Raw genomic sequence first — 13,528 nt, 5'->3', positions numbered from 1 at the left:
ATAGTTAAAAGTCTTGCTGCTGGAATGCAAGTTGCACAGAAACCCTTCGGAGTGCATCGCATACATAGAATATATACAATGCCTTTGGCGGCAGGGAGGGGCTTGAATCTCTCCCCCAGGATCTTAAGCATTTGCCAAAACAACTTGGTGGCTCTGGTCCCCTCCTCCCTGTGATGTGATTTTTCTCCCTGGGCTGGGTGAGACTATAAATTGTGTATCTCTTTATGCATGGAGCTGTTGAAATTCCATAACGGTGAGCAAATTCTGTACTGCCACAGTGTTTTGTAGTTGGCAGGAAAACACTCCCCTTCAGTTCTCACAGGGCTCTTGCCTGATGACATTTTTGTTATCATTTTAGGTTAGGTGAGCATTTCCTAGCTGCTGTAGGTATGTCACAAAAAGGAGAGATTGTTATTATTAGTGTTCTTCATTGTGGAATCCTCCTTCAAACTGGAATTTCACAACATTGCAGAGGGAGCTATGCTTAAGCCTAAAAAAGGACGTAACACAACACCAGCACTGAATTCCAAAAGAGCTTACTCAGTTGTGCTGAATACTTTCCTTTTCCTTTTTATTTATTTATTTTCTTTTTTGCATTCTTTTCTTTTATTTACATTCTTTATAGTCACACTTTCATCCAGGGACATCGAATAGGTTACAAAAAGTCATTCAATAGGAAGTCTGGCAATAACATGCATCAAAATCACCATACTATTGGCTATATACAACAGTATATACTTCTGTCCCTACTCATTTATCCTAAGGTTTCTTTTCTTTTCTTTTCTTTTCTTTTCTTTTCTTTTCTTTTCTTTTCTTTTCTTTTCTTTTCTTTCTTCTCCCCCCTTCTCCCTCCCCTTTAGCCCCTCCATCAAAAAACTTGTTCTCTCTTCAGATGTTTAGCCATGTGCACAGGTTCATTCTAATTTTGATGCTTGGGTTGGCGAGTGGTATCAGGCCATAGCTGTCAACTTTCCCCTTTTCTAAAGGGAAATTCCCTTATTCCGAATAGGATTCCTCGCAAGAAAAGGGAAAAGTTGACAGCTATGTATCAGGCAGCCAGCTAATGATAACGTCCTTTTTCTGCAGTTGGAAGCAACTAGCAGAAGGGCAATTGTGTGGCGTGACTGATGGTCCCCCCGGGAAGCCTGAAGACCTGCAAGACCTAAAACAAGCTAACTGTTGCTCCTGTGTTTAATTTCCCAAGGATTTCACCATGGTTGTGGCTGTTCGGCAGGTCGTTTTGTACCTGTCCCTGTGGACCGTCTGTGTTCTGAGCAAACCCACCGAGAAGAAGGATCGCATCCACCATGAGCCTCAGCTCAGCGACAAGGTCCATGATGACGCACAGAACTTCGACTATGACCACGATGCCTTCCTGGGTGCAGATGAGGCCAAGACCTTTGACCAGCTGACGCCAGAAGAGAGCAAGGAGAGGCTGGGGTAAGGAAACCTTGATGGTTTTCACATAGGAAGGCTGCTTGGGGGTGACTCAAGCCCGCTGCAGCCTGTTTTGTGTCCTCCCCACAAGCCATCTCCCACGGGGCTCCAGCTAAGCAACTGTCCTCGCCTTTAGGCCATGGGTGGGGAACCTGTAGCCTTCCAGGTGTTGTGGGATTCCCACCATTTACCATGCTACCTGCAACTGGTAGATGTTGGAGCCCAGCCACATCTGAAAATCCTCAAGTTACCTATTCACCAAAGCCTCATACCAAGAACAAACTTAGTTGGTCTCTAAGGTGCTACTGGAAGGAATTTTTTATTTTATTTTGTTTTGACTATTCCCCTTTAGACAGACTTGCAGCCCAAAGTTAGCGACATTTTCTTGGAAGTAAATTAAACGGAAATTATTCCCAGGTCAGTATCTATAGCAGGGGTGGCCAACTCCCAAGAGACTGCGATCTACTCACAGAGTTAAAACTGGAAGTGATCTACCCCCTTTTTGGGGGTTCGGGTCAAAGTTGTTGAGTTTTTTCAGGGGGGAAGTAAAATGTTGAGCTTTTTTAAGGGGAGCCACAGTTGTTCAGCTTCTTTGGGGGGAGCCAATGATCTACCAGTGATCTACTGCAGACGTCCAGTGATCTACCGGTAGATCATGATCTACCTGTTGGACATGCCTGATCTATAGAGTTAGGGCAGGTGTGGGGAACCTTTGACCTAGATGCTCCTGAATGACAACTCCCATCATCCCTGGCCACGCTTGCTGGTACTGATGGGAGTTGTAGTTCAGCAACACCTGGGAAGGCCAAAGGTTCCCCAAAGATTTCATTAAAATCGGTGCAGGTGCATCTTATTATTAAGTGCCCCTTAAGTTGCTGATTAACAGTACAGTTGTACCTTGGTTTGCGAACGCCTTGCGAGTCGAACATTTTGGCTCCCGAACGCCGCAAACCCGGAAGTGAGTGTTCCAGTTTGCAGACGTTCTTTGGAACCCGAATGTCTGACGCGGCTTCCTGCAGCCAATCGGAAGCTGTGCTTTGGTTTTCAAACGTTTTGGAAGTCGAACAGACTTCCGGAACGGATTCCGTTTGACTTCCAAGGTAGCACTGTTAATAAAATTTGTGCCCATGGCGAGAGTCTTGATTAGGGCCCTGGAGTTCATACTGAGGAGAATAGCGGTGCTAATACGTTAACCTGCTTCATTGCATTTGTTCAAATTAGCTCCACAAGAAGGCTGTGACCTTGATAGGGCTAATGGCTCTCCCTCGGCAGTGCAGTGGGAAATGCCTCCCCCCCACCTTGCACCCCCCCCCCCACCCTGTGGCCCAAGTGTCAAGTAACAGGAGTGACAGCTGTGGTTATATTTGGCTGAGCATTCTTATGCTTCTGCTGCTCCAGACTTGGGAAAAACTCTCCATGGGAAATAAATCATGCAAGTTAGCCCCTCACTGTTGAGACTTTCTGAACATGCTGCACTGCTGTGAGGGCCTTGGCCAAAGAGACTGGAGCTCGAGAGCCTGGTTGTTTGTCCAGCCCAGCAAAGTAGCACAGGCTTGCATCACTTCCGTGACATTCACGTTTGCACCAGAGAATTGATTCAAGAATTTTTCTCCCTTCTCTGGCAGCTGTGAGTAGGGTGCTGCTGTGTTGTTCGAACGGGCAGATGCCCATTAGGGTCGGGGCAAGAAGAAGGGTATCCAGCACAGGCTTCCAGACCGTCACCCACTAGTACAAGAGACACCCTACACACACACACACACACACAGGATTCGAGCAAAGCCAGTAGGTCTAGCAGAAATTTGGGCCGAGCACTCCAGTTCACGTTGCATCACAGGAACACTCTCCAGAGCAGCTGTCTGCGCTTGCAAGGGCTGATGGGAATTGTAGTCAGGCTGGGGAAGGCTGCTTTAGAGTAGGAGGATGTGTGTCCTGCTGTTCAGGGGAGTCGTCGTCTAGTTAGGGCAGGCAGGTTGCAGGCTACTTTTCTAGGACTCATGCCTCTTGCCCAGAATTGCCACCTCGTCCGACCTTTCCTTGTAGGTTGGGTTTCAGTTAAATCCCTCACCAGCATGCTGTGATGTAAGTGGAGGGCAGCGAAGGGGTGGTGAACAGCCCAGCTGTAACGCCTGGCCCCCGAGAGCTTGCCTGTTAGTGGGTCAGGTGTCAAGGAAAAGAACCTGGCACTCCGCAAAGAAAATGTGTTTTTAACACAGTACAAAGGTAGCATGCGTTTACCTTGGAAGCTCAAAACCAGCCGCCACCCCCACCCTTGCCTCCATCTTGGCTGCTTTTTGAGCTTCTCAGCGTAGGTGGCAGCTGCAGCCCCTTTCCTCCTTTTCCCTGGCTCTGCCTTCTCCGAGTTCCTCCCCGGACTCAGCTTGCTTTATTGATTCCCAGCAGCTGCTGCTGTGTCCCTCCTCTGTGACTGGAGATCCCTGGGGCAGCTGCCTGGAGCAAAGAGGAAACCTTTGTGTGCGTGTCTGAGTGGCTTTCCTTGCCTCAGGGACCAGGGCTGTTAAATGCAAGTTAATGTTCAAAGTCCATTTAATTGTGCCAAATAATGGATGGCATCTGGTAGGATCTGGTTCCGTGCTTGCATGGCGTTACAAGCAGGTCCTTGGTTACTACTGGATGCACGGGGAGGTGGGCTGTCTGAGAGGTCCATATAAACCGCTGAGGGTTTCAGAGGCCACTGTGCCACAAAGATGACCAGCTGCCACCCTGCTGTTGAACAAGGCTTCAGTCTGTTCCTTCCTAATACAGTGGTACCTTGGTTCTCAAACTTAATCCATTCCGGAAGTCCGGTACAAAACCAAGGCGCGCTTTCCCACAGAAAGCAAAACGTATTAATCGGTTCCAGACTTTTAAAAACCACCCCTAAAACAGCAATTTAACATGAATTTTACTATCCAACGAGACCATTGATCCATAAAATGAAAGCAGTAATCAATGTTCTGTACTATAAAATAAATAAGACAGTATTGTAGATGATAAAAATTAAAATTATTATTATTTTCTTACCTGCACTGATGATAGTCATTGTTTGGATGTGGGGGGGGGGGGCTTGTATCCATTTCTGCAGTCACACAATCAATCAATCAATCATAAAATGAAAAACAAGCCACACAAACCAAAACGCAAAAACTAGCAAAAACAAAAGCACCAAATATCACCTCAGAAAACTGCAATCAGAAACAGAAGGCTTTAATTACGATTGGGAGACGGGATGGGACTTAAATTTGCTGCTTAAGGGTAAAAACGGGAGAGAAAAAAAGCCTTATTTATGATGGGGGGGACTTAAATTTGCTGCTTAAGGGTAAAAATGGGAGGGAAAAAGCCTTATTTACGATTGGTGGGGGACTTAAATTTGCTGCTTAAGAGTAAAACTGAAGGAAGGAAGCCTTAATTATTATGCAGGAGACTCAAATAAGCTGCGCAACAGTAAAAACAGAAGCTCAGGAGCACGTTCGGCTTCTGAGGCAAAGTTTGAAAACCGGAATACCTACTTCCAGGTTTGCAGCGGTCGGGTTCTGTTCAAAAACCGAGGCACCACTGTACAGAAGAGGATAGGGAAGGGGTGTTTGTTGCTGTCCACCTGCTGTCAGGCTGCAGCCCCCCACCCTCCCTGACTGTTGACCATACTGGCTGTGGTTGAAGGGAGTCCCAGCAACAGAAGATGGCTACAGGTGCCCTCTTCCTGGTGGCATGAGGCCTCTTGCTCCTCCCACTGTTGGCTTGCCCCTGAGCCGTTGCCCAACAGGGCACGTGACAACCCCCCCCCCCCCCCGGCTAGGCCCGGGTATTTATTTACTTTTGTTTCTTTTAACTCTTGCCGGCTTTTTCTGCATTTCCTACAGAAAGATTGTAAGTAAAATAGATGAAGACAAGGACGGGTTTGTAACTCCCGAAGAGCTAAAAGACTGGATTAAGTTTGCCCAAAAGCGCTGGATTTACGAGGATGTAGAGCGCCAGTGGAAGGGGCACGACCTCAATGAGGACGGGCTCATTTCCTGGGAAGAGTATAAAAATGCCACCTACGGCTACATCTTAGGTAGGTCCCCCGCTCTTGGGGTAACCGCTTTCTGGAGCCTGGCGTCTTGAAACTTGCTGTTTTGTCTTTGTAGAATGATTGTAAGTAAAATAGACACGGATAAGGATGGGTTTGTGACCGAGGGGGAGCTGAAGGCCTGGATTAAGAAGGCGCAGAAGAAGTACGTGTATGACAATGTAGAGCACCAGTGGCAGGAGTATGACTTGAACCAAGATGGCTTAATCTCCTGGGATGAGTACAGAAACGTGACGTATGGCACTTACCTGGGTAAGGGGCAAGTTGCCAGAGCCGCAGGCATCCTGATCTCCTGCCGGTGAAGCAGGAGGGGGCGGGGCGGGGGTGGTCTTGCAGGCCATGGGAAGTCTGAAACGCCTAATGATTTAGAGCTTGGGGTCTGATGCACCTCTGCTGATAGAATCAGCGTTCGAAACACACCAGGCACATTTTGCACCTGGCTATCGGCCACTTGCAACCAAGTGAAGATGCCCAGATGGCACCTGACGTCTCCACCATCTGGAGGTGCATGCCCGGAGATCTTTGGATCTTGACAGTTTTCACACACAAGCAACGCACCCTGCAGAATTCTGTCCGTTATATTTTATCCGCACCATCGGAATGAATTTCAGGAACCCGAAAGTCACGTTGAGAAATACGACTTTTGAGCCGTCTGGCCCCAAAATGGCAACCTGGCATTCGGTTTGGGCGACCGTAACCCTGGTCTAAGGAGCCATTTGGCGCCTAGGTTATATATCTGAGTTTCTAACACAGGATAGAATCGCATGTTACGGCAGAGGTAGCAGTTCTCTCCTTTGAAAATGGTCCCTTGCAAACTTACCTAGATTAAGCACAAAAGCCCTAGAAGTCTTAGACCTTGACTGGAGATGCAGCTTCAGACCTCTGCTTCATTCATAAATATAGCCTAGTGACATGGTCTTAATGGTAACTCTCTTGAGTGCTACCACGGGCTGCATGTTAACTTTAAATCTCCTGTTGCGTTTGAGCTCTTCAAGACTGAGCTCTTCAAGACCTTTGCTTAAGAAAGGAGGGGAGAATCCTGGGAGATGTCCCCCCCCAGAGGCTGCGTTGGACTCGCAGCTTCCCTAAGCCCCAGCCGCCACGGCCAGTGCTCACATAGCCCAGGAGCCTCTTGAGGGCCACGGGTTCCCCACCCCTGGCCCAGGAGCCCACCGTTCCCGTCTGCAGAGGAGGAAATGTCACCCAGTGCAAGGAAGGCTAACTTCTGGGTTGAGCTGCAGTGCCCAGGAACTCACCACTCTGCGTTGTGGGAAGGGGGTGTTTCCAAAAATCTCTTCACTAACGTTGACTCAAACCAGCCGTCTCCAGCCTGGTACCCTCCAGATCTTTGGGACTACAACTCCCATCAGCCCTTGCTAGCACATCAGTGCTGTCTATGGCTGATGGGAGTTGTAGTCCATACAGTCAGGATGGTGCCAGGTTGGGGGGAAAGGCTAGTGTGTAAAGCTCTGAGCCTATTGCAAACACACCTTCCTCCGTAATGTGCACTCCCTGCCTTCACTTGGGAAAAGAGCCATCCCTGTTGCAATATAGCATGTTGCTCTTGGCTTTTACTTTAATTTTGATACCCAGATAATAAATTTTCTTTCGTGTATCTCTAGCAGTTGGTTCGAAATGAAGTAATGTGCTGTGGTTAAAATATACCTTAAAGTAGGAGGGTGACCAAAGAGCCAGCCATTTTTTGCTGGGCTGGAGCTAAATTCTACCGTTGTTTTTCCTGAACAGTGTGCCCTGTGACATGTTCAGTAAACGTGTGCATGCGGCACTTCCGGCAGTAGTAATGATAACACGGGTGAGGTTTGTTACCCCTCCTGTTGCTGAAGCAGACGCAACCTTTCTCTTGCCACCCAGACGACCCCGACCCCGACGATGGCTTTAACTACAAGCAGATGATGGTGAGAGATGAGCGGAGGTTCAAGATGGCCGACAAGGACGGCGACCTGATTGCTACCAAGGAAGAGTTCACTGCTTTTCTGCATCCTGAAGAATACGAATACATGAAGGATATAGTTGTGCAGGTGGGCTAACTTAAGCCAGGGGGCAAGGATAACCATATTTTATGTGACACGCTGCCACCCATCTCTCGCCTGCAAAAGGCTTATGAAACCATTTTTAAAATAGATTTAAAAATAGATATACATATTTTATTGAATTTTATATACATTCTTTTAAACATTCATTAATATTCATATCTTATACATATTTTTTACTTCCATCAACCGTTTCTCAGGATTTTCAAATTTTCTAATTTCTTACCGTATTTCCAACTCCACTATTACTTTTTATCTCAACAATTAATTATTACCATCCAAAATTATTTCCATATTTCCTAACATTAACCTTACAAAATTTCTTGTAAACCTGCTAGCGTGATTTGTTGATCACAATTGTCTTTCAAATATTTCTCAAACTTAGTCCAATCCTTCAGGAATTCCTGGTCCCGCCGGTTTTGAATTCTTCCTGTCATCTTGTCTAATTCTGCATAGTCCATTAATTTTGTCTGCCATTCTTCCTTCGTCGGTAATTCTTCTTGCTTCCATTTCTGTGCCAGTAACATTCTCGCTGCCGTTGTTGCATATAGGAACAGTTTCTTATCTTGTCTATTAATCTCTTTTCCTACAATTCCAAGCAGAAATGCTTCTGGTTTTTTTATAAATGTATATTTCAACATTTTTTTCATCTCGTTATATATCATTTCCCAGAAGCCTTTCACCTTCTTACATTCCCACCACATATGATAAAACGTTCCCTTTTCCTCTTTACATTTCCAACATTTATTACTCACTTTATACATTTTCACAAATTTTTATGAAACCATTTTAATGCTCCTTCTGAAATGTGTTCTGGTCAGGGTGGATAGTATTAATGATTTTTGAAAAAATATATTTTTTAAAATCAGATTTTATTTATTTAAATCAGATTTTATTTATTTAAATCAGATTTTTTTAAAAAAAATTAAATTGGATTTTTAAAATAAAATGCTTTTGGAGGAAAAATCTTTCTTAAGATGGTTTTCTATTTAGGTTACATTATAGTCCAAAGGCTATTCATCAGGAAATAAGGATTTGTTTTAAGTTTCTCATGTGTGCTAAAACTCAGTCTAAATTGTTGTTGTTGTTTTAAAAAATAACTGCTCTGAAAATTTATTATTCCAAAAATGAAACCTTCATCTGGTTGCAAATATTAAGATTATACCAGCAAGAATGAGTCTATCTGCAAAAAAGAAAAGAAAAAGATTTAAATCAAGTCTTACTGACTAGTAATTTAATTCGTGATTTAAATTGATTTGATGTAAATCAAATCCAGCCTGGTTCTGGTCAGCTTATCATTGCCACCTCTGGGTCATATGTGGAAGGAGAGGTTTCTGAACTTGTTCTGTGGATGGGTGGTTTGGGATGTTGACCCCCTGCGCTCCCTTCTAGGGGTCTCTGAATGTTCTGTATTGATCCTAAGGTTCTCTTGCCCGCTGGAAAGCAATTCTTATGCCTGCTTCTCTTTGCTCTCTGGCAAAGAAGGGGCACCATAGGTCCCACCTGAGCTGAAGCTGCGATGCTGACGTTGGTTTTTCTCAACAGGAAACAATGGAGGACATTGACAAGAACGGAGATGGCTTCATCGACTTGGAAGAATACATAGGTGAGCCAGACATCTCTTCTCTCTCCCCTCCTCCTCCCTTAGTTCAGGTTCTTGTTGACATTCCTCAGACTTACTATGAAAATGCTGCATTTAAAATGGCCACAACCCACTTTTGGAACGAAGGGTGGGTAATAAATTGAATTAAGAAATCCTCCCCATTATCATGGCAGCTGTGGGGGGTGGGGTGGGCAGTCACACCCCCAGAGGAACAGGGCTGGCTGCGGGTTGGCTGCCCGTTCCCTCTCAGTTTCATTGATTAAAACCGATGTATCTTTCAAGTTTGTGTTCCTCAGCATCTTGGCAAAAGGGAAAAGATTCCTGGCTGGACCATTTAAAACAAAAAGGTCCTCCCCCCTTGATACTCTCCTCCTTGCATCTTCTCATTCCCAGGCTAGCTGCTGATCCAGGTGATTTAAGAGTCGTTATTGTTATCACCCCCACATAGCCCTGTGGTGCATTCCGCGATAGATTTCCGTTCTTTTTTGTGTGATTGCTACACTATTATTTATTTTTATTACCGTATATTCCGGCGTATAAGACGACTGGGCATATAAGACGACCCCCAACTTTTCCAGTTAAAATATAGAGTCTGAGATATACTCCACCACAGATTTTCCACCCGCCGTATAAGACGACCCCCGACTTTTGAGAAGATTTTCCTGGATTAAAAAGTAGTCTTATACGCCAGAATATACTGTATTTGTTGAATTTGTAGATGCTTGGGGCCTCAGGTTAAAATTTGCAACTGAGTCAAATGGACGCGTGGTTCTCATGCCCTGACACCTTGTCTGCCTGCCTGTCTCTTTGCCACAGGTGACATGTACAGCCACGACGGCGACGCCGAAGAGCCCGAGTGGGTGAAGACGGAGCGAGAGCAATTTGTAGAGTTCCGGGACAAGAACCGCGACGGGAAGATGGACAAGGAGGAGACCAAGGACTGGATCCTCCCCTCGGACTACGATCACGCCGAGGCGGAAGCACGGCACCTCGTTTACGAGTCAGATCAGAACAAGGTCAGGATTCGGGGAATCGGCTTCCTTCCCCCGTGGCCATAAATGAGCAGATCAAACGAAAGGAATTCTTACCAGTTAGTTCAGGGGCCGGCAAGGTTTACCTCGCCTGGGCGGATTTCCAGCATCTGCGCAGACGCGATTTCCAGCGCTGCGGAAGCGAGTCCCCGCTTCGCGCTGCGCCAGTTTAGCGCAGCGCATGGGGACCTACCGAGCGGGCAGCTCGGGGGCCGTTTAAATGACCCCCGTGGGCCGCTGGTTGCCGACCACTGAGTTAGTTTCTTTAATAAACACAGCTAAGGACAAAAGAAAGCATCCACCCAGAATGGCAGTGCTCCCAGTTAAGCTTACAACCCCCTCCGTCCCTATTACCGTATATACCTGAGTATAAGCCGACTTTTTCAGCCCATTTTTTGGGCTGAAAAAGCCGCCCTCGGCTTATACTCAGGTGAAGCGGGCGGCTGCAAAGGGACAAGCGGCAAGAAAGGGATCCTTTCTTGCTGCTTGTCTCCCCTGCCCTGCCGATCCCCCATCTGTGCCTGCTCTCTGATCCCTCGTCCTGTGCCTGCTCTGTGCGAGGATCGCCTCCTCCTCCTCCTCCCGTCCCTTCTCCCCGAAGGGGAACAGAGGTAGCGAAGGGGGCAGCGGGAGCAGGGCAAGTTCACAAGTATCGAGCAGGCGCGCGAGCCGGCTCAGCCCCAGAGAGCCTGTTGCTTTTGCCCCCATCCCATCCCAGCTCAGTCCGCCATAGAAACTGCCCACCCTGAAACTACCCACCCCTGAAACCTTCCCAGAATCTGCTCCCTTAATTCCTCCCTGAATATGCCCCCTCCCCCTGAGCCCTCCCTGTAAAGAGACCCTTTCTTTCCAAGCCTTCCCTCTTAACCCCTGCCCATCCCAGCTCTGCCCACCCTAGAAACTGCCCACCCTGAAACTTTCCCAGAATATGCCCCCTTGCCTCTCATGCCCTCCCTAAATATGCCCCACCCACCCTGAAACCTTCCCAGAATCTGCCCCCTTCCCCCATAATCCATTCCAGAATATTCCCCTTGCCCCCTGAAATGTACCCACAATATGCCCCCTTACCCCCTGAGCCCTCCCTGTAAGAGACCCTTTCTTTCCAAGCCTTTTATTGGTATTTATTTTTATTTTTGAAATTTACCAGTAGCTGCTGCATTTCCCACCCTCGGCTTATACTTAAGTCAATAAGTTTTCCCAGTTTTTTGTGGTCAAATTAGGTGCCTCGGCTTATATTTGCGTCGGCTTATACTCGCGTATATACGGTAATCTATGTCACTCCTACGTCTTGTAATCTGAGCTTGTAGCACCCTCTGTGCTTTTCTGTTCTGAAAATTTCCGAGCTCTTCTTGATCTTGGGCTGAGCGGAGGAAGGCTGTCCAGAGACTGTGAGTCTGTTAACCCTCTCCCTTCCAGTGTTTCTTCTCCTAGCTGTCCCCCACCCAGTATTTCCCAGCTTCTGCCTTCTGAACTATGCCCCTCTGCAAACCACTGTTCCAAATCTATACTGCCCTCCTGCTCCTACCATTCCTCCTCAGTGCAGCCTGCGATGAGCTCGGCGCCTCAGTCACCTCTCACGCCGATGTGCCCACTCTCCCTTAAATATATTGCCCCCACCTCACTGAACAGCCTTTTACCCGAAGGCTTAAAAACAAAATCTAACTATCCCAGAGTATCTTGGGGAGGACCTTTGTGAGCGGGATAACCAATAAGTTGGAGTCTCAAGCAGGCGTTCTTTAAATAAACAAAGTTTTGTTTTTTTAAATCTAGTATATATACAATATATAGCAGTATACTACAAGTGGAGAAACTTAGGTTACTTCAATAATAATATGCTAGTTAACTTCAGTTCATTTTCAGAGGTTTCTGCTTTATAGTTTGGTTCCTTTCTTTCTTTTAATCATATTTATTGAACTTTTTATACACAAATGATAAACATCTACAAACTACAAACTAACAAACACCAACTAACAAATACAAATTACACAAAATACACACATATATCTACTTTTTATCAAATATTCTTTCCTCACATTGTAATGGGACTTCCTCCTATCTCCTCTTCCTGCGTCCCTTGTCCAATATCCTTTAGTAACTTATAGGCTTCCTAAAATTCTAAACATTCTTAACAATTTCTACAATATTACATATCTAAACATATTAGTCACATTAATAAGCATAATTACCTAAATATTTAATCTTATCCATTTATCTTAAACTTATACATCCTCTAACTTAACTTCATCACCTACCTTTTGGCTGCATCCTATCTTTCCTTCTAGTTATATCTAACTTTCAATCATACAATGCTTTTTTAAAATACAATTTAAAATAGCTTGGTTCCTTTCTAAGGCGGTACTTTCCTTTCCTTCCCTACCCACCCCTTTAACAAATCCAGCTCCTGAGGTTGTTGTTGTTGTTGTTGTTGTTGTTCAGTCGTTCAGTCGTGTCCGACTCTTCGTGACCCCATGGACCAGAGCACACCAGGCACGCCTATCCTTCACTGCCTCTCGCAGTTTGGCCAAACTCATGTTAGTAGCTTCGAGAACACTGTCCAAACATCTCATCCTCTGTCGTCCCCTTCTCCTTGTGCCCTCCATCTTTCCCAACATCAGGGTCTTTTCCAGGGAGTCTTCTCTTCTCATGAGGTGGCCAAAGTACTGGAGCCTCAACTTCAGGATCTGTCCTTCTAGTGAGCACTCAGGGCTGATTTCTTTAAGAATGGATAGGTTTGATCTTCTTGCAGTCCATGGGACTCTCAAGAGTCTCCTCCAGCACCATAATTCAAAAGCATCAATTCTTCAGCGATCAGCCTTCTTTATGGTCCAGCTCTCACTTCCGTACATTACTACTGGGAAAACCATAGCTTTAACTATACGGTCCTTTGTCGGCAAGGTGATGTCTTTGCTTTTTAAGATGCTGTCTAGGTTTGTCATTGCTTTTCTCCCAAGAAGCAGGCGTCTTCTAATTTCGTGACTGCTGTCACCATCTGCAGTGATCGTGGAACCCAAAAAAGTGAAATCTCTCACTGCTTCCATTTCTTCCCCTTCTATTTGCCAGGAGGTGATGGGACCAGTGGCCATGACCTTAGTTTTTTTGATGTTGAGCTTCAGACCATATTTTGCGCTCTCCTCTTTCACCCTCATTAAAAGGTTCTTTAATTCCTCCTCACTTTCTGCCATCAAGGTAGTGTCATCAGCATATCTGAGGTTGTTGATATTTTTTCCGGCAATCTTAATTCCAGTTTGGGATTCATCCAGTCCAGCCTTTCGCATGATGAATTCTGCATATAAGTTAAATAAGCAGGGAGACAATATACAGCCTTGTCGTACTCCTTTCC

At 45.9% G+C, this 13,528-nt stretch overlaps 1 protein-coding gene across 3 annotated transcripts in view; it reads left to right on the top strand.

Annotated features, from left to right (window-relative positions):
- CALU (calumenin) overlaps nt 1-13,528 on the top strand; it is a 38,551-nt gene that overhangs the window by 21,185 nt on the left and 3,838 nt on the right. For 2 of the 3 annotated variants that reach the window (XM_033161647.1, XM_033161644.1), the window contains 5 exons: nt 1,205-1,440; nt 5,295-5,488; nt 7,376-7,542; nt 9,100-9,160; nt 9,974-10,173. In XM_033161647.1, the coding sequence (XP_033017538.1) occupies nt 1,205-1,440; nt 5,295-5,488; nt 7,376-7,542; nt 9,100-9,160; nt 9,974-10,173 (858 nt within the window). Of the gene's footprint in view, nt 1-1,204; nt 1,441-5,294; nt 5,489-5,561; nt 5,756-7,375; nt 7,543-9,099; nt 9,161-9,973; nt 10,174-13,528 lie in introns of all 3 variants that reach the window. The other variant, XM_033161646.1, reaches the window with a different exon arrangement.

This window comes from Lacerta agilis, chromosome 10 (genome assembly GCF_009819535.1).
Source record: "Lacerta agilis isolate rLacAgi1 chromosome 10, rLacAgi1.pri, whole genome shotgun sequence".
NCBI classification, from domain to species: Eukaryota; Metazoa; Chordata; class Lepidosauria; order Squamata; family Lacertidae; genus Lacerta; species Lacerta agilis.
Note: the sequence above shows the minus strand (reverse complement) of the source record. Positions and strands in the feature narration are given on the sequence as shown.